This window comes from Gymnogyps californianus, chromosome 1, assembly GCF_018139145.2.
Source record: "Gymnogyps californianus isolate 813 chromosome 1, ASM1813914v2, whole genome shotgun sequence".
In the NCBI taxonomy this organism is placed as follows: Eukaryota; Metazoa; Chordata; class Aves; order Accipitriformes; family Cathartidae; genus Gymnogyps; species Gymnogyps californianus.
This window is the reverse complement of record NC_059471.1, coordinates 4330768-4351206: the sequence shown is the minus strand read 5'-3', so window position 1 is coordinate 4351206 and position 20439 is coordinate 4330768. Positions and strand designations below refer to the sequence as shown.

Here is a 20439-nt window from a genome sequence, read left to right as displayed (position 1 = left end):
ATACAGGCTAATACTTATTTAGTCATTTTTTGTTCTTTGCTTGATTTTCTTCAGCTAAAAGCTGTGATTTTCTTCTCATGAAGCCAAAAAAGTTGACAGTCTGACAGAGTGACAATGCATTTTTCTCTGGGAAAAATCTGGGTGAAGACTTCAAGACTTAGTCTCTGCTTTATAGGATGATTCCTGTATCCCACTCCTCTGTTGATGCTGTTGACTTCACTCCATCCTCCCTTTCAGGTACGACAGCTTTGGCCGCCTGACCAACGTGACCTTCCCTACTGGCCAAGTGAGCAGCTTCCGCAGCGATACCGACAGCTCCGTACATGTCCAGGTGGAAACCTCCAGCAAGGATGATGTTACGATAACAACCAATTTGTCGGCATCAGGAGCCTTCTACACCCTGCTCCAAGGTGAGTTGGACCACTGTGCCTCTCCTGGCCAAGCTGCACACAATGGATTATCCATCAGGAAACAGGCATCATCCTGATAATCCCAGCACCAAAAATCACCTGCATCCTCAGTGCCCCAGAGCTCCCCACATGTTGGTACAGATGCACACTCACACCTACTTAGCCACATTCCCTAGTGCTGTGGTTGCTCTGCAGCTGTTTTCTGCTTCATTCTCAGCCGGTCTCCTTGCCGTGCAGTCCTCATGCAGTACAGTCCTCCATCATTATTACCGTTATTGTTATAACAAAAAGGGTTGCATAAATCTAGCTGCGCTTCCAGCCGACTCCTTTGCTTCATTCTCTTAATGGCTTCCAACTTAACAGTTACTCTCCTTCTGGAACAGGCTTCCAGCTGGTTGCTGGAGATCTCTCTGATTCTTTGTTCACTGGCTGTTCAAACATTCACAAGGAAGCATCCAGAAAAATGACCATCCCTGTCCCCAAAAGGTCTGCGTTTGAGCTAAAGGGCTGGTGTGGGGAGGCACGAAGGAGAAAGGAGAGGTGGGCAGCCAGGGTAGGACTGGTGGGACCAGATTGCGGCTGTTGGAAATGAGCACAGTTCTGCCGGTGATGGTAAGGTGGGGAAGTGGAGGATTGATGAGGTGGAGGAAAAGGTGATGAAGTGGGAAAGAAAAGAGAAATAAATAGCAGGGGAGCACTGTGCTGACATACTGGTAGCGGCAGAAGTTGTAGTGCACAAACCATGCCAACCTGGATCTCGAAGTTCTGAAGGCTGAAGCCTCCTTAGGGTCAGGGTGAGCCATCACTCCTGTTCCTTGGGGCTTGGAGAAAGGGAAGGGACTTTCAGACTCTTTGCTTTCTTTACTCCCCAGCTCTCATTCACTCGTAGTCTGTGCCTGATGGCAATGGGGTGTCAAACATCATTTCCCCTTGTGAGGAACAAAGTGCTCCAAGTGAGACCAACGTGTTCCAGCATCACATTTGTTCCCACATCTCTGGGACACACATTTCCCTCCCCCTCCCTATAATAACAGCAAGCTTTCCTAAAAGAAACTGCCTGCTATGCCTGAACACTGCTTTTCCTGCCTTTGGAGAGGGCGGCTGAGAGGGTGCCAGCCCCTTCAAGCCATCCTCCCTATTCCTGTAGGGGAACACAATGACTTTCTTATTCTTTACTTCAGCCTGCAAAGCAGATCCAACCTACCCCGCCCCATCCCATCCACTCGCATTAAGATGTCTGGCAACTGCACAGACATGAGGTTGGCTTCACCTCAAGAGCCTAATTAAGCAATAGAGCCCGCTGTTGGGGGCCCTTTAGTGAGATAATTGACTGTGATGTGATTTATACACCCAGAGCTGAAGGCACAGTTACATAATGGTGCCACGGTCAATTATCTCATTGTACTGCCCTCCAGCACAGGGCCACTCTTGCCGTTAGGACATGCAGTATTACAAACAGCTTCACCATCTTCAGAAGTAGAAAATTACAAAACTCTTTGGATCTGAAGGAATGCACTTATCTTAAAACGAAGATCTGGATAACGTTGCAGCAGAGGGGGCCTGCGACCTGCTGAGGGTGGCTTTCCCACAGCCGTTAGAGACTGTGAATTCCCAAATTGAGGTAGCTGTTTGTTCATGGCAGCACTGTAGAAACTGAAACAAGGGCCACTGGAGTTGCCCAGGGGTGTACTGAGCACAGTCGCCTTCCAAGTGCCTCTTCAGCGGATAGAGCTGGAGCTGTTCTCAAGGTCTGTGAGTGTCTTGCCTGCTCCGTTGTTCTTCAGGGAAAATGCGTATTGCAGATTCCCTTTGCATGAGAGGTGCTCATGCATTTTCCTTCTGGACTCACAGCTCTGGCCAGCTTTCACAAATCCTTGGTGAACCTTTCAGGAAACCTGGATCACACTGTGAACAGGTGAGATCTGAGAAGGCATTTTCAGAAAGTTACAGATTCCTGTAGGATGGATTTAGAAGCCTCTACAGCTAACAGGCACCTCAGCACCTCTGTGGGATTTTGTCCTCTGACTAACGACAAAGTGAGCGTTTGTTCAAGGCCAAAATAGGGCAGTAGTGCCCTAGAGCCAAAGCAGCATAAAACACAGCATCCAATGGCCCCTGGATTTCATGTGGCCCTTGAGAAATGCCTTCCAAAGCCAGGGAAGAGTCTTCTCTTGGGAAAATGTTGAAAGCGGAGGATTTGCATTCCCCACACTGTACCACACTGCTGGTGACAATCCACCATAACCCCTCTATGGTGCTTATGTGACACAAAGGGAACATCACTTGTCCAGTGAATTTCACGGAGACCTTCAAGCTTTCCCCTGCTTCCTGGTGAAGGATGAAGGAGAGAGGAATATAATAGCTGTGCAGAGATATTTCACTGATTTGATTTAAAGCACATCTCCTACCACTTTCTCACCAAGCCAAGCATCTAAGAACAAAAGCGTGACAGCCAGCTGACTGTCCCCCTTCTCTCCATTTGCAGAATCAAGCATGGAGTGGGTTTGATCCTGCTAGAGTCTATGTCAAAAGACCATCAACTTAAGTACTCAGTGATACAGCTAAAATACTTGGATCTACGCTGTGGATCGCTGCTGTATGTTTATAGTGGCAAAATCCAGTGCCACAGCAGTTTCACACCGTCACTGCTGTGTACAGTAAGTTGAGTTGTGGTCCTGCTGAGAGCAGTGTGGCAAGACTCCAGCTGGCTACAACAGGAGCAGGATCAGACTCACAATAAAACAGACCAACTGGTGTCAGGTGTCCTTTCCTAATTATACCAAACTGTGCTCTTTGCTGATCTGTTTCATCCAGATGAGAGATGATAATTTCGCTGTGATCTCGTTTCCCGCTGAGCTATGGCAGAGCAACTAGTGAACAAACCCCAACGTGCCTCAGAACGGAAAAACAATTGACATGAATTTTTAATGGGTGTTTTTATTCACAATTAGGTATTTATGGCAGCCTGGGAGACAGAAATGGTAATATTTTCCAGCTTTTGAGGAGCTTCAGATAAGGCAGTCTTTGTATAATGTGCTTTTAAAGCCATTCTGCACTGAGCAAGTCTCATGCTTTCTTACCCTTCATGAGCTCCTCTCTGCAGAGAGAAATGCCAGCTGGAGATTCAAAGGACAGGCTTTCAGCATGCCTGATTCCTGAAGGATGTGAAAGAGAGACTGTTCTTCTCTTCCACTCCTGAACTCCCAAATCCTGGCCTCAAAATCTGCTGATCTTTCAAGAGCTAGTGGAGGCCAGATGTATGGAGATGTGTGGGAGCTTAGTGCCTCTGCTTTCTCTCCAAACATGAGGACTTCGGTTGCCTCCTGAAAGCTTTCCCAAGTAAAAGGGTTTGGCTGTTGTTTGGGGAGCTGGTTAGCACTAACTCGCTGTGCAATTTCCTGTCACTTGTGAGACGGTGAATAAGCCGAGGAAAGTAGGTGGCCCCACTTTTTCATATATTGTAGTGAAATTGGGATCTTTAGGATGTAAAAGCATGGAAAGTTTTCAGCCGGACTGTGATTTAAAACAAATATCTCATCACCCAGTATTTTAGCCTAGAGGCAGAGGTTTGAACCTGCGTCCTTTGCTAGGATATTACACGGCTCTTCCACTGGTGCCTTTTTTAACCTGTGTAAGACTTTTCCGCAAGAGTTTGAGGTGCAGAAGAACCTCATCAGAATGAAAAAGAGATTGTCCATCTTGACTTTCACTGATGAAACCAATGTTTTGCATACTGTGAGTGGGACAGGTGAGTGACAGAATGCATTTGGTTACAACCATCAGAAATGCTGATGAAGCCTGGGTGAGGGAGCAAATGAAAAGCTGGAGCTGTATCATTGGGTTTCTCTTTTCTGTCTTCAGACCAAGTCCGAAACAGCTACTACATCGGCGCTGATGGCTCTCTCAGACTGATGCTCGCTAACGGCATGGAGGTGGCCCTGCAAACCGAGCCGCATCTGCTGGCTGGCACTGTCAACCCCACGGTGGGGAAGAGGAACGTCACCCTGCCCATCGACAACGGCCTCAATCTCGTGGAGTGGAGGCAGAGGAAGGAGCAAGCGAGAGGGCAGGTCACCGTCTTCGGACGTCGGCTGAGGGTGAGTGAGAAGCGTGAGCAGTTTTGGACACCACTTCCCATCCCATCAGTCCCCAGTCTCATGACAGTAAGGGACAGGGCTGATTTGTATTGTCTGCAATAGGGATGAGGCTGCAGGACAGAGAACTAGCTGCTCATCCTCAGTGACACAACCTTTGTGACTTGAATATATCCTTATGTCTCCTTACGTGCTGACGTTCTCTTAGCCATCACAGGTAGCATTGCTGATTTGCCTACGAGTCCTCTGCATCGCTGGGAACGCGTGACCTCCCATCAGACACCGCAGGTTTAACCATCATGTCAGACTGTTTAAGCCAGCAAGGGACGATTATAAAATACTGCACCAATTAGTATAAGTATTTTCTACCTGTGCTGCTGGCAGTAATAGACCTGAGCACCAAAAGCTTTCTAAGCATATGAGGACAGGCTGAGAGAGTTGGGGTTGTTTAGCCTAGGGAAAAGAAGGCTCCAGGGACACCTTATAGCAGCCTTCCAGTACTTAAATGGGGCCTATAGGAAAGATGGGGAGGGACCCTTTATCAGGGAGTGTAGTGATAAGACAAGAGGTAATGGCTTTAAACTGAAAGAGGGTAGAATTAGATTACCTATTAGGAAGAAGTTCTTTACTGTGAGGGTGGTGAGGCACTGGCACAGGTTGCCCAGAGAAGTTGTGGGTGCCCCATCCCTGGAAGTGTTCAAGGCCAGGTTGGATGGGGCTTTGAGCAGCCTGATCTAGTGGAAGGTGTCCCTGCCCATGGCAGGGGGGTTGGAACTAGATGATCTTTAAAGATCCCTTCCAACCCAAACCATTCTGTGATTCTATGATTATTGTTCACTGGACAGTCTCAGAAAAATCTCTAGATGCCTGAAACTTGCTAATTCCTTGAACCTGTTGAAGAGCCGGGCTTGCAGGGCATTGCATCGCAATTGCCATTGTTCCCCGAAGTGAAGTGTTACAAACAGCTCCAGCCTGCCGGTACTCTGTCCTCCAGGAGCGCGCAGTCCTTTCTCTGCTTGAGACTGATGTGTTTTGAAAACATCGTTCGGCGCAATGCACCGCAGACTTATCAGGGCTGTTTAAAGATCTTGCCCAGTAAGCCTGTAATTCCTCTGCTAACTGCTGGCAAGGCTGGTAACTTGTAATAGAAAGTCCTGCGCAATCACCCTGTACCTTGCTGGTCTCCGAGTCATGGGCTGATGAGCCCTTCCTGGGAAGCTGCTCAGCACCTGGCAAATTCAGACCCTCTGAGAAAAATGCTTAGTGCTGTGTAATGCCACCACAGCAAAAGGACTGCAGCTATTTATTCGCACTTAAGCTTCGCAGTAAATATTAATGCTCTGGTTTCAGAATATGTGTTTCCCAGTCCTTGCTCTTCACCTCTCCCCATTCCCTGCAGCGTGACCCCTGCCACGTTGGTGTGATTTCTCTCATCACTCACGCTTGTCAAGTATTGCTCTTCACCCTCCCCAACTCAGCCTCTGCTCTTTTCCCCTGTGTTGATAGCCTCATATTTTGTTACCAGGAGAAAAACTGCAAACAGCAGTGAAAGCTGAAGCTGCTCCTTCACTGAGAACTGCTGTATATCCGCAGATCAGTTGGCATCACCCTTCTTGTTTGGTTTGTCTTAGGGTTTTATTATTTTATTTTATTTTAATAACCAATGAAATTATCAGCCAGGTCTTTTTCTGAAAGGAGAGAGCCTTCTGAAGCCTGCAGTTGTGTCACAGCTATTTGGTGTTCAAAGCAGATTCCACTCATTTAGCTGCAGCTCAGCTGCCCGTGTCAGTTTTATCTTCCGAAATTTTCACAGTAGATTCGAACGCAGAATGCGTCTTTGTTTTCAATTGTACTGCAGTTGGAAAAACACTTGCAAAATGAGTTTTCAGGCTGGTTACTTGTGTCCCTATAAATCTGCCAGCATTTATTCACATTTTGAGCCTATTGGGGCCCTTCTAGTGAAGCAGGAGAGCATCTTACATGGTTGAAGGACTCAGTTATGGCTCTGTTCAAGGGTTCAAAGTAGCTGAGGGTGTGCAAGATGTTTTAAGCTGCCTGTCTGTACCTGCATGGCAGCATCTGCACCCCTAAGACATAAACCTGCAAGGTGCTAATTGCCTCCCTGGGGATTGCCCGGCATTTAACATATTCTGTGTGTCATATTCTCCTCTTCCCTCATACCAGTAATTGCTGCTTTCCCTGGCAAGGGAGAAGCTGAGGCAAGTGAAGTTCAACATGTTTTTGTTCGTTTTGGGAAATGTTATCATTTTCTGCCATATGTGACTAAATCGCTACTTTCCCTCTCCTCTCACCCCACTGCTCGCATGAAGCAGCAGCAAAGACATGGTGCTCCATGGGGAAAGAGCACACTCAGAGAGGCTGCAGCATCACTCCAGGAAGCCTTTGAGATGAGGAGAACAGGATCTGACCACTGTAAAAGAGGCAATTCCCCTGAAACCAGCATCCTTTCTGCTACCATCGCATGGATTTGCATTTTATGAGTTATGGCCCTTCCTCCCATGGTTGCAGGGTGTTCTCGGGGACTGACGACCTGTTGCCATGAGCTCGACCAGCTCCCAGCATGATGAGGCCAGTTTCACAGCTGCCTCCTTGACCCTCCCTAGGAAATAATACAATGCACGTGTTTCTTTATTGAGGGGATAAGGGACAGGGCAGGGACTTCTGCATGGATGAAGGGAACGGGGCCAGCCCTGATGTCTTTTCTCCAGTCCCATCAATGCTGACTTGGCTCTGCGCTTGGCCAGGCAGCTGTAAAGCAGCACAAATATGTTAAAGCAGCCCCTTCCCCTTCTCCTATCCCACACACCCCATGGAAAGTTGTGATGCTCTGATCCACCCACCCAGCAGCGAGATATCTCCGCAAATCGGCTGGCTACAAATTCAACTGGCCAACAGCAACACAGAGTCCATCTGCAGTGAGAGCGTTAGGTAAACTCTGCTCCAAGGAACAGAGCTCCTTCTTTTTTTTTTTTTTTTTTAAACAAACTGGAGTTTTTCAGTAAAGAAGGATGTAAAATAATCTCTGACAGTGGAGCAAATAGGACAGCCAAAAGAGACAGAGCTGCTGGCTCAGCTCTTTTATTTATTTAACCATGGAAACTCCTGTTGTAAGTCACTTTGTTTTTCCAAGACCTTGGCAGCAGGTTAATGGTGGCATCAAGACCTAGTGTCCCAGACACTCCCCAGAACCGACATGACTGGAGAGGTCTCTTGGGATATGCTGCTAACCATTCCTGGTGTGTTGACTAAAAAGGACAGCCCAGCATCATCTCCACAATTTCTGCAAAGTGTCGAGGTCTGGATATGGCCACCACAATGGTTTTAGCAATTCGCTGGGGAAATTGCTTTGTAGGCAGCCGTTTATCACGTGGCTGTTGTTGGCTCCTGGAGTTCTCATTGCAGAAGTATTGTTTGCCCTCCTCTGCGGAAGGTTGCCAGAGTGTTTTCATGAGAAATCTTCCCTTTTTGTGCTCTTGTGCTCCCAGGGAGATCAATGCATGTTGTTCAATTACAATTTAAGCTAAAGGAGCTCCATAGGAAGCATTGGAGAAATCAGAGATGGTGGCGTGTTTATGCTCTTGCTTTTCCAGAGCAAGCTAAGGGATTGAATAAAGTACTTTGGAACTTGAGTTTGGGGTTAAATTTAGTCTCTCACACATTATAGAGGGCACATTGAATACACTGTGAACTGTGGATTTATATTTACCCTGTCTCGATCCTGTGCTGATCACAAGCCTTGTCAAATGCTCTGAGGGGCAAAAGCTTTTTGCAGGAGCTTTTCAGACCCCGTTCCAGGATAAGGACTCCGGGAGGTAGGATGGCACCTTATTTAGCTGCTCACCATAAAACACGGTTATTGGACTGAAGCCAGCAGTCCTGTCAGTGCTTCTGCAGAAAATTCACTTCTAGTCAAGGTATGCCCTTGAACAAGGATGAAAAAGATTTAGCCCCTGTTCGGAGGCTATCTGGCAGGGTAGGGTTCACTTTGCCCGTCACCTTGAGGGGTGGCTGTTGGCACTACAGCCCTTCTCGGAGAGAAGAGAGATTATGCTGAGAAAGCAGTAGAAAACAAATCACTAAAAAAAAAAAAAAAAAATCATGAAGAAGGAGACTGGTTCCAACTAGTCCCACAGAAATTGCTTGCCAGAGCATGGGGAGGGTGGAATGACTTAAGGCACCAGTAATGGGATACAGAGATTTGGATTGAGCTTAAGAGCTACCCAGGGACCTGTTATTTGGTCCTTCCAGCACAGTGAATGGCACTGCTGCTGGTATATGGAGCAGGGAGGCCACTTGCAGCCTGGATTACTGTCCCAGCCCTGGAAGAGCTCTTTCCAGTTCTCTTGGCAGAGACCAGTAGCAGAAGAAGCTGCAGCTGCCAGGCTGGAGCTGCTCTGCGAATAGATTGAAGGCAGAGATGCTATTCCTTCCTGCTTTGCTTTTTTTTTTGCAAGCAATTGCCACTTCTGTTTCTCTATTTATAGCAGCAAGCACCTATGAGATATCAGATTGCTCTGTTAGTTACATGTATGCATCTGTACTTAGAGTTTTGATGTCTTTTTAATTATTTCCCAGCTTGCCTGTTACGGTGGGCTGCTGGCTGATTCCCTCTTTCTCCCACTGCCCATTTGCATTCTATTTTACACACACTTAATTGGAGCATTAGGTACCTTTCCACGCCATTTCTTTCCTCGAGTCATACCTGCCTTTTAGCATTGTTATTCATAAGTTCAAAATCATTTTTGCACTTGCCTCCTCTTACATCATCTTCACACTTACATCATGGCACCGATTCCTTCTCTCGCAGCTGGCCGTGCACACCCTCAGCTCGCTTCCACATTTTCTCAGCTGTGTTTTTGCCTCTTCCAACCCCAGCTCCTCAGATGCCTTCTTTTGAATTCTGATTTTGCAATGTCCCCATTCTCCAGGTTTCAGCACAGACATCTGCCTACGCAGTACAAAAGCGCTGCAGCGGTCCTGCCCTTCCCTCTCCCATCCCTCCGGGGCTGAGGAGCCTCTTCTCCGTTGGCTCTATCACATCCTTTCTCTTGCTGTTTAGCTCTCAGATACTCCCACATCCCTCAAAATATAGCGGGAATTCAATCACACACCCTAAAGTAATGGCCAAGATGAAAGCTGGGCCAGGGCTGAGAACAGTGCTGAGGTCAGGAGTGTAGGCTTTACCCAGAGCAGGATAAGGCAGCGTGTTTAACTTGCAGTCTGAAGACCTTGCAGCAACCTGCAAACCCTGGTTTATTGACTGCAGCTGAAGGGCTTGCAAAGGGAACTGAAACCCACGTCAGCTGTTTGGAGTTTGAAATTCATCCAAGAAGAATCTGCACCTTTCGAGAAAAGAGGAGTTCACCAGCTGAAAGAGGTTCAGAGCTGGTGGGATGGAGAAAGAGCTGTCTTCACCGGCAAGCTCATACTGGGAATGGGGGTTTTTCGTCCTTGCTGAGTACTTTGCTACTGTGATGATGTGGCTTTGTAAGTCTCCTTGCACACGCAGCTAAACATGAGTTGTATTATCAGCTCCTTTTTGTGTTGCTGTGCGCTATAATCCCTGAATCAAAATGTATTCCTGCTCCTACCTTTGAAGTAGATACCTTTGATCTTCGGAAATGCAGAGGCAGTGGAGGTAACAGGAGTGTAATTATGCAACACCGAATAACCCCAGGACAACGAAGCTGAAACTCCAGCACTCACAGAAAAATTCCTGCTCTGTGTAACATCTACAGTGGTCAAGGCCTCCATATTTCATCTCAAGGGAAAGGCTTAACCTCCAGTGCCTGCAGTATATTCAGTAAACTCAGAGAAAAACTCTGTTTTCCACTATGTTGACACAACACCTGTCTTTTTTCTACAAGTATTATTTTTTGATGTGCATGAAAGCAAAAGACTATATATCCTAGGTTTGATAAACAGAGTACCTTGCAAATATTCCTTGCAACAAGTTCTCATTATATCTTCTGTAGGTCTATAATCACATCTGCTGTAGCAGTCCTAAGCCTAAGTTTGGGATATGGGCAATATTCCCTCACTGTGGTGATGTTTCAAAAGTACCGTTTTTCTGTCTCTCTCCTCACTGAAGTCAACAGAAGCAACGTTAGGACAACTCTTTGCTTTGAAAATTGCCTCTTATCCAGAGGCAATGAACAGCTGGATACTCTCCAGTGTGGTCTAAAGAGGTGTTTGGTGAAACAAGGCTAGTCTTTGTAACTTAAACTGTTCCCAGCTTCCTAATTCTCCATCTCTTTCCTGTAGGTTCACAACAGAAACCTGCTGTCCCTCGACTTTGATCGTGTGACAAGGACAGAGAAAATCTATGATGACCACCGCAAGTTCACGCTCCGCATCCTCTACGACCAGGCAGGGAGGCCCAGTCTCTGGTCACCCAGCAGCAGACTGAACGGGGTCAATGTCACCTATTCCCCAGGAGGACACATTGCAGGGATTCAGAGGGGCACGATGTCGGAAAGGATGGAGTATGATCAGTCTGGCAGAATTACATCCAGGATTTTTGCTGATGGCAAATCGTGGAGCTACACTTACTTGGAGAAGGTAAGAATCCTCTTATCGCTCAGAGATGGTGCATTTGGTGCAAATGGGCTTTACTCCTTCGATTTCAGTACAGCTGTGCTCCTTCACATCAGCTGATTTATGGTCCTTATGGTCCAATACTCCTCTTCTGCCTACACTAAGGTGCACATAGTAATTTTGATGCTGGACCACCAAAGAGCAGTTGAAAATAGCCTGAGAAGTTTCTTCCCAGTCACACTGAGAGCACGTCTTAATGCTGTGAAGCTTTGGCATTTGATTTTTTTGAGCACAACAATCCTTTGTTGAGCTAGCTGCGGTATGAAATATCTTCAGGTAAAGTCAGAGGAGTGAACAGTAGGAATTTCCAGTAGGATTTTCCATGTGAAAACAACCCATACAGTCTGACATCCTGCCTTCTTCGAGTGGCCCATTCCTGCTTCATAGGAAATACCTGTAATTAAAAAGTGCAAGGCATGAATCCAGCCAGACTGTTGTAGCACACTTTGCAGTCTTTTCTGTAGTCTGCATTCTGTAGATTGGCATGGGACTTAAATTCTTCTGGGTATTACCATTCATCATTACACTGCCCAGTGTCCTATAGATCCATATGCTGCATACCTGGTGCTGGAATTTTTTATTCCCGAGTTTTGTATAAAGCCTATCCCTACAACAGTTTACGGAAACTACAGTAACGTAACTTTTAAAAAGCAAAAAGTATTGACTTGCTCCTTGTATTATACAATCTGTGTGGATTGTTTGTTATTTGCAAAAAAAATGCCAGAACAAATAAGCATGCAGGCAGAAGTTTGCAGTAAGAGAGTAATAGAAGATACGGAGACACAATGAATTAATTGAGCATTGGAAGGTGTCAGGGGATACTTTTTCAAGCATTGTTTAAGTAGCTCTACCCATTTTATTTATTTAGTCTGTAAAAGCTGTTGGCATGGGGAATTTGGGTAGAGACAGCTAGCTACAGGGTATTGATTTGAACAACTGAGAATTCTAAACTTAGACCTTCCTCACGGCATTAACGGCTTCTTCCTCTGACCCACTCCTGCTTGGGGATACTCGATGTGCTGTGCAGCTGCATACCTCTCACCATTTAATCCTATGGGTGCAGAGATTTATCTCACTTGCCCTGCTCTTTGGATTGGAGAATCTTGCAGGTTTTGTGAGAGTTGAGCATAATTTTGCCTGAAAACCAGGAATATAATCTATACTTTTCTCCTTCCCATCCAGTCCATGGTGCTGCTCCTTCACAGCCAGAGACAGTACATCTTTGAGTTTGATAAGAACGACCGGTTGTCATCGGTGACCATGCCCAACGTTGCCCGTCAGACTTTAGAAACCATTCGTTCCATTGGTTACTACAGGAACATCTACCGGCCACCAGAAGGCAACGCCTCGGTCATTCAGGATTTCACAGAGGATGAGCAGCTCCTCCACACTTTGTACCTGGGCACAGGGAGACGTGTCATCTACAAGTATGGAAAGTTGTCCAAGTTAGCCGAGATGCTTTACGACACCACAAAGATCAGTTTCACTTATGACGAAACTGCTGGCATGCTGAAGACCATAAACTTGCAGAATGAAGGGTTCACATGTACAATCAGATACAGACAGATAGGACCCCTCATTGATCGACAGATTTTCCGCTTCACTGAGGAAGGCATGGTGAATGCACGCTTTGACTATAATTATGACAACAGCTTTCGGGTGACCAGCATGCAAGCAGTCATCAACGAGACACCTTTACCCATTGATCTCTACAGGTACGATGATGTGTCAGGCAAAACTGAGCAATTTGGTAAATTCGGAGTCATTTACTACGATATCAACCAGATTATCACCACTGCTGTCATGACGCACACTAAACATTTTGATGCCTATGGCAGGATGAAGGAGGTCCAGTACGAGATATTCCGGTCTCTCATGTACTGGATGACTGTGCAGTACGACAACATGGGCAGAGTGGTTAAGAAAGAGCTGAAGGTTGGCCCTTATGCAAACACAACTAGGTACTCATATGAATATGATGCTGATGGCCAGTTGCAGACAGTGTCTATCAATGACAAACCACTCTGGCGTTACAGCTATGACCTAAACGGAAACCTCCATTTGTTGAGTCCAGGGAATAGTGCCCGCCTCACACCGCTCAGGTACGACCTCAGGGACAGGATTACTAGACTGGGGGATGTGCAGTACAAAATGGATGAAGATGGCTTCCTGAAGCAAAGGGGCAATGATATTTTTGAGTACAATTCAGCTGGCCTGCTCATCAAAGCCTACAATAAAGCTAGCGGGTGGAGTGTGAAATACCGCTATGATGGGCTAGGAAGGAGAGTCTCCAGCAAAACCAGCCATGGCCATCACTTGCAGTTCTTCTACGCAGACCTGACCAACCCAACCAAGGTCACCCATTTATACAACCACTCGAGCTCCGAGATCACCTCCCTTTACTACGACCTCCAAGGCCACCTCTTTGCAATGGAGCTCAGCAGCGGTGATGAATTCTACATAGCCTGCGATAACATTGGCACTCCTTTGGCTGTCTTCAGTGGGACTGGCTTAATGATTAAGCAGATACTGTACACAGCATATGGAGAGATCTATATGGACACCAATCCCAACTTCCAGATCATCATCGGCTACCACGGAGGACTGTATGACCCCCTCACAAAGCTTATCCACATGGGACGGAGAGACTATGATGTGCTAGCGGGCCGGTGGACAAGTCCAGACCATGATATGTGGAAGCACCTGAGTAGCAATAACATAATGCCTTTCAACCTCTATATGTTCAAAAACAACAATCCCATTAGCAACTCTCAGGATATCAAATGTTATATGACAGGTAAGACGTTTAAATTAATTAACATATTCACAAGCTTTCCACCAGTGAATAGGTTTCTTCTCTCTCAGTATCCTGGTCACCGTGAAGTTTTCCAGTGTTTAATATAATGGACACAAGCTTTTCTTTGCCAGTTGACCCCTATGTCCAGGGCATGTTTAACTCATTAGCATAAATGGAGATTGTAATTCCCAAACCTGTTTCCTTTTCTCTTCCTTGGTGGTTGTTCTCTTTATTTTGCTTCCAGTTTTTCGTTCCTCCGATATCCCAAGTTTAGCTGCCAATTAATGTCCTGATAACCTTTCTCTTTGTAGAGGGGCAGCTGTTTACACAGTTTTGCCTAGAGATTTATTTGTAACTAAACAAATGGCAGGCAGATTTGTTTTAGCAGAATGGCAACAGCAACTTAAACCTTTTATTACAGTCAGCCACTTCAGAGCACGGCCAAAGCCCAACTAGAACTTAATCTGTTACTGCCGTAAAAGACAATAAAAAATATTTCTATAAATACATTAGCAACAAAAGGAGGGCTAAGGAGAATCTCCATTCTTTATTGGATGCAGGGGGAAACATAGTGACAAGGGATGAGGAAAAGGCTGAGGTTCTTAATGTCTTCTTTGCCTCAGTCTTTAACAGTAAGACCAGTTGTTCTCTGGGTACCCAGCCCCCTGAGCTGGAAGACAGGGATGGGGAGCAGAATGAAGCCCCCATAATCCAAGGGGAAATGATTAGCGACCTGCTACACCACTTAGACATACACAAGTCTATGGGGCTGATGGGATCCACTCAAGGGTACTGAGGGAGCTGGTGGAAGTGCTCACCAACCCACTTTTCATCATTTATCAGCAGTCCTGGCTAACTGGGGAGGTCCCAGTTGACTGAAGGTTAGCAAATATGACGCCCATCTACAAGAAGGGTCGGAAGGAGGATCCGGGGAACTACAGGCCTGTCAGCCTGACCTCAGTGCTGGGGAAGGTTATGGAGCAGATCGTCTTGAGTGCCATCATGCAGCACGTACAGGACAACCAGGTGATCAGGCCCAGTCAGCATGGGTTTATGAAAGGCAGGTCCTGCTTGACTAACCTGATCTCCTTCTATGACAAGGTGACCCACTTACTGGGTGAGGGAAAGGCCATGGATGTTGTCTACCTGACTTTAGTAAAGCCTTTGACACCATTTCCCACAGCATTCTCCTGGAGAATCTGGCTGCCCATGGCTTGGATGGGCATACTCTTTGTTGGATAAATAACTGGCTGGATGGCCGGGTCCAAAGAGTTGTGGTGGATGGAGTTCAATCCAGTTGGCGGCTGGTCACACGTGGTGTTCCCCAGGGCTCAGTATTGGGGCCAGTTTGGTTTAATATCTTTATCAATGATCTGGACGAGGGGATCGAGTGCACCCTCAGTAAGTTTGCAGACAACACCAAGTTGGGCGGGAGTGTTGATCTGCTTGAGGGTAGGAAGGCTCTACAGAGGGATCTGGACAGGCTGGATCGATGGGCCGAGGCCAATTGTATGAGGTTCAACAAGGCTCAGTGCCAGGTCCTGCACTTGGGTCACAACAACCCCATGCAACACTACAGGCTTGGGGAAGAGTGGCTGGAAAGCTGCCCGGCAGAAAAGGACCTGGGAGTGTTGGTTGACAACTGGCTGAATATGAGCTGGCAGTGTGCCCAGGTGGCCAAGAAGGCCAATAGCATCCTGGCTTGTATCAGTAGTGTGGCCAGCAGGACTAAGGAAGTGATCGTCCCCCTGTACTCAGCACTGGTGAGGCCGCACCTCAGATACTTGTGTTCAGTTTTGGGCCCCACACTACAAGAAAGATGTTGAGGTGCTGGAGCATGTCCAAAGCAGGGCAACAAAGCTGTTGAAGGGTCTAGAGAACAAGTCTTATGAGGAGTGGCTGAGAGAGCTGAGGTTGTTTAGCCTGGAGAAAAGGAGGCTCAGGGAAAACCTTCTCACTTTCTACAACTACCTGAAAGGAGGCTGTAGCGAGGTGGGTTTTGGTCTCTTCTCCCATGTAACAAGTGATAGGACAAGAGGAAATGGCCTCAAGTTGTGCCAGAAGAGGTTGAGATTGGATATTAGGAAAAATTTCTTCCCCAAAAGGGTTGTCAAGCACTGGAACAGGCTACCCAGGGAAGTGGTTGAGTCACCATCCCTGGAGGTATTTAAAAGACGTGCCGATGTGGTACTTAGGGATATGGTTTAGTGGTGGACTTGGCAGTGCTAGATAAACAGTTGGACTTGATGATCTTAAAGGTCTTTTCCAACCTAAACGATTCTATGGTTCTATGATTCTACACTAACCATGTAGTTCAAAGTTAATATCTGCCCCACAGAATTAACAGTTTCTACTAAAAGTCAATAAAAGCAGGTGCGTTAGACTTAAAGGCCAGATTTTAGGGCATACCTACCCCACAGCTTGACATAACCTCTGAACTGCTTCCCCCGGGACTTTGTAAAATGGCAATAACATGAGCTCTGTACGTTGATGAAAATCATTCTGTAGGTTAAATGTCCTTCCTATATTCATATTTTGTGCAATACTGGTAGTAATGTTTGAGAGGACTGTTTTGGTGGGACTCTTTTCTATATACTTCCCATTGGAAAACCAGATGAAATATTCAGAAATCAAATGTACGTACTTCTTAAGGAGATATAATTAATTTTTAAATGCTCCTGCTGCATCTATCACAACTTTCCCATATGGAACAATATTTGCATTCCCCTAAATTATGAGATTGGCTTAATAGCAAAAATAAGTTACAAAATAGAAATCCTGGGTTGTTCTATTCCACTTGTTTCTCTAGCCATTAGGATTCATGCTTTCAGGTTCTTCTGCAATAAACATAAGGATTAGATTGTATTTTTTTTAATGAAAAGCTGTTTTCTCCAGAGCTGAGATGATGCCGTGAGGGAAGTAAAATATGCCAAAAGATGCAGACTAAGATCCTGTGTGTTGGCCTCACTCTGATAATTAAGGCTGGCAGGGAATACTTTGAGATAACTTTTCCTATCAGAAAATGCTCATTTGTCAAAACTGAATTTGTTTATGGGAGAGGGTAGAGCTTGAGAGATTTCTCAGCAGAAATGTTGTAAACAGCTCTCAAAATTGTCTAAATGACAAATTCCAGAATAGCCTAAAAGAAAAATTCCTTTTTGGTTTTCAACCTTTTCAAGTTAAGTGTAAACTAATGATTGAAAACTGGAAAAGAAAAATTAAGGAGTCAAAACCAAAATGGAAGGTCTTAATTTGAAATTGTTGTCTCGAACTGATCTAGTTTTTGAACAGTTGCTTCGTGACATACTAACAGATTTTTATTTTCCCGCTCAAGTTAAGACAGGACAAAATTTCCAATCCTGTCTTGGAACAGGCGAACAGTTTCCCACCCAGCTCTGATGATAACATCAAAATGTCCAAATCTGATACTGTAATGTTTTATATGCACCGAATAACTTTTTCCACTGTTTTAAAAGTTCTATTTTTAGTCTTTCAAGAATACAGAGCCCAAATACATTTTTTAAGTTTCTCCTCTCCCAGCGCATGGAAGAAACAGGTCATGTAATGGGATGAGTGCTGTGACGCAGGGCTGCTGCTCTGGCATTTCTTTCTGCTGAAGCTTTCAGGCACGTCATGGGCAGGACCCGCAATGAGCGTGTCCTTGTCATCACAACCAAATCTGCCCGGATTTGGGCACAGGGAACCTCTTTCTGTCCCTCCATCCCCAGCCCGGGACCTGCTGTCCTTAGGGGAGCTCAGCACCCAGGACATGGGCGAACAACCCACGCTTTGGTCTCCGATGATGTTTCTGAGCTCGTGGGTACAAATTGGAGGCATGCGGAGGGGAGAGCAGGAGAAGCAGGTATTTACGTTTTGAGAGGCCCATTGTTAAACATGAATATTTTAGTGATTGTACACTTCACGGTGCAGAGCTTTGCTGCCAGCTTCAGCAATCCTGATGGATTGAACTGACATTTCCATTACATGTGTCTGCATTAAGCACTCTTTTTCTTTGCCCTCAAATGAATTTACTGTGAAATGTGTTGGCAGGGTTACTGTAGCTGAAAAAAACCTCTGTGATGTGAAATGTACTTTTCTGTCAAAAAAGTTGTCACTGCCTCTTGGCAAATTAATATTTTCCCCCCTGTTTTCTCAGCTCCACACCTTCCTCCCATGTTTTTTTGGGTTTGCTTTTTTTTTTTTTTTTTGTTCTGGGTATTCCAACACCTCTTCCCAAAAAGAACAAACTCCTGTTTGCAAATGTTTTGAAAGTCAGTTTTCTGAGAAACAGCAAAAAAAGCCTATCTTGAATCTTTCCAGACATGTTACATATTTTTCTGCTCTTCAGCATCCCTGCTCTGTATCCTTTTTAACATTTGTGAAGTGCTTGGAAAATGGTTCCCGCACCAATGCCGACCTTCACTGTTTTACTTTGTTCTCCTGACCACCTGGTCCACAATATGTACATCAAAGGTCTTCATTTCACATGAGAAGGATTTGGAAGCAGGCTGGCTTAGCGCTAAGCAAAAAAAAAAAAAAAAAAATCAAATGAGCCTTTTAATTTCTTTCCCTCCCTCCAACCTCTCTGTTTCAAAGACACTCCAAAAACAATCTGTACATTGAGTGAACAGAAGTGTTTTTATTACAGAATTCCTCCCCGTTCCACATGGATTGTCACAAGGGCTTTTTGGACATCTGCCCAATCTCAACATTTTGGCCTGTAAGAAAACAAGCAACAAGTAGTGTGTTTATTTGGCTCCTGGTTGTCCAGTCATCTGGAAGTGCCTTATTTACCGCTTGCATCCATAATTTCTTTTCTGACCAGCTCTTCAAAACACTCATTTAGGCTCATGGGGAATAGAGAAAAAATATTCAAAGATGCATATTTGATTATTTAAATTGATCCCTTTTCCAGATTGTTTCAACAACGTTTATTGAGTTTAGCAAAATGAAAATCAAGCGCCTTGCACGTCCTGCTTGAAGCAGAGCAATCACCAACACAATCCCCGTTACATCCAAAACACTTAAGACCCCTGGGAGCTGATATTAGTTAAACTTTACCTTCATACCTTTCTTTTTCTTGCAATTGCTATTTGTGTGCCAAATGCACACCATATTGCTTGGGGACTGTAGCAGGTGTGTCCTTCTGTAGAGTTCAGTGAAGGCAAACAAGGTGAGATCATCAAATGCTCTGAAGTTAAGGGGGGAAGTGATGCTGATCCCAAGCAGATCTAGGAGCTCGCCAGCCTCATCATTATTTCCTCCAGCGGATTAACATTCAGCTGCTATTCCTAATAGCTGTGCAATCAAAAATCAGGGAAGACTTTGTAGTCCGTACTGTCAAGTGAATGCAGGAATGATGTTTGGACTAGATGACCTTTAAAGGTCCCTTCCAACCCAAACCATTCTATGATTCTATGATGTCCCAAATGGCTGCGTTTTCTGTCACGTCCCCTTTAGTGCCAGTGGTCCTCCTTCTGCATAGGACAATGGTTTATCGCTTGTAGCCAGCAGTTTTCTCACCATCCATGGACTTTTTCTAAGGGGTTTGTGAAAAGTACCCAAGCAAAGTAGTCTTATATCTGTACGCTTATTTTCACGATAATGTACCTTGCAGGTAGTGTGGCGGCTGATTTTAAATGTCGCTATAAAAGATGACATGTGACTTTACACTGGTTTAATACTCAAACTACACCTTCTTATGAAAAATGCCAAGAAACTCAGGCCTGAGGTGGAAATGCCATGGAAAAAACAGAGGATATGTCCAGAGCCTCTTCCATGAGCACCTGCTAAATGACCATGCTGTTCATCCTGGATGTTCTGGTATTCAGCCTCACATAACTCTAAATTTAGTCTTCAGCCTGCAGGCCCTTTGAGAGTCCTCAGGAAGAGAAGTATTGTGGCTGAGATGTTCAGAGCTGACTGTAGGACTGGCCAACGCTTCCCATTCGGCTGGAGCATCTCAGCCTCCATTAGTGTATTGTTGTTCCTGTGCTTCTCCTGCATACCTTAGAGCAGTGCCTGGTTCCTGCTGACGAAGGGCAGATGCGGAGTTGGCTTTCATTCGGGCCATTTGGTCACTGCCAACGCTTCTGTTTCAGAGCTGGGAAAGTGCAGAATTGGACTGCGGTTGGAGGTGGAAAGCCCACCTTTGGCACACGGTTCTTTCAAGGACCATTAAGATTTGTGCTCTTCACGGAAAGTAGACACTCAGCATTTTGGCCAGACTGCTACGGTGCCAGGCACCACAGGGTACTCCTCTGTGCCTTCTCCTGGGCAATCCTGCTTGAGAGATCAGATAATCTGATTTATGCTTCTCTTCCCTTCCAGATGTCAACAGTTGGCTGCTCACCTTCGGGTTCCAACTACACAACGTCATCCCCGGCTACCCCAAGCCAGACATGGATGCAATGGAGCCATCCTATGAGCTCATCCACACGCAGATGAAAACCCAAGAATGGGACAATAGCAAGGTGATCCATGCAACTCCATACTGTATCTCACACCCTTATCAGCAAAC

General features: G+C 45.7%; 1 protein-coding gene across 1 annotated transcript in view; it reads left to right on the top strand.

Annotated features, from left to right (window-relative positions):
- The window catches only part of TENM4 (teneurin transmembrane protein 4), a 355419-nt gene that overhangs the window by 324684 nt on the left and 10296 nt on the right, over window positions 1-20439 (top strand). The window contains exons 25-29 of the mRNA XM_050901618.1: window positions 238-410; window positions 4272-4507; window positions 10790-11086; window positions 12305-13919; window positions 20250-20392. Of these exons, the coding sequence (XP_050757575.1) occupies window positions 238-410; window positions 4272-4507; window positions 10790-11086; window positions 12305-13919; window positions 20250-20392 (2464 nt within the window). The remainder of the gene's footprint in view (window positions 1-237; window positions 411-4271; window positions 4508-10789; window positions 11087-12304; window positions 13920-20249; window positions 20393-20439) is intronic.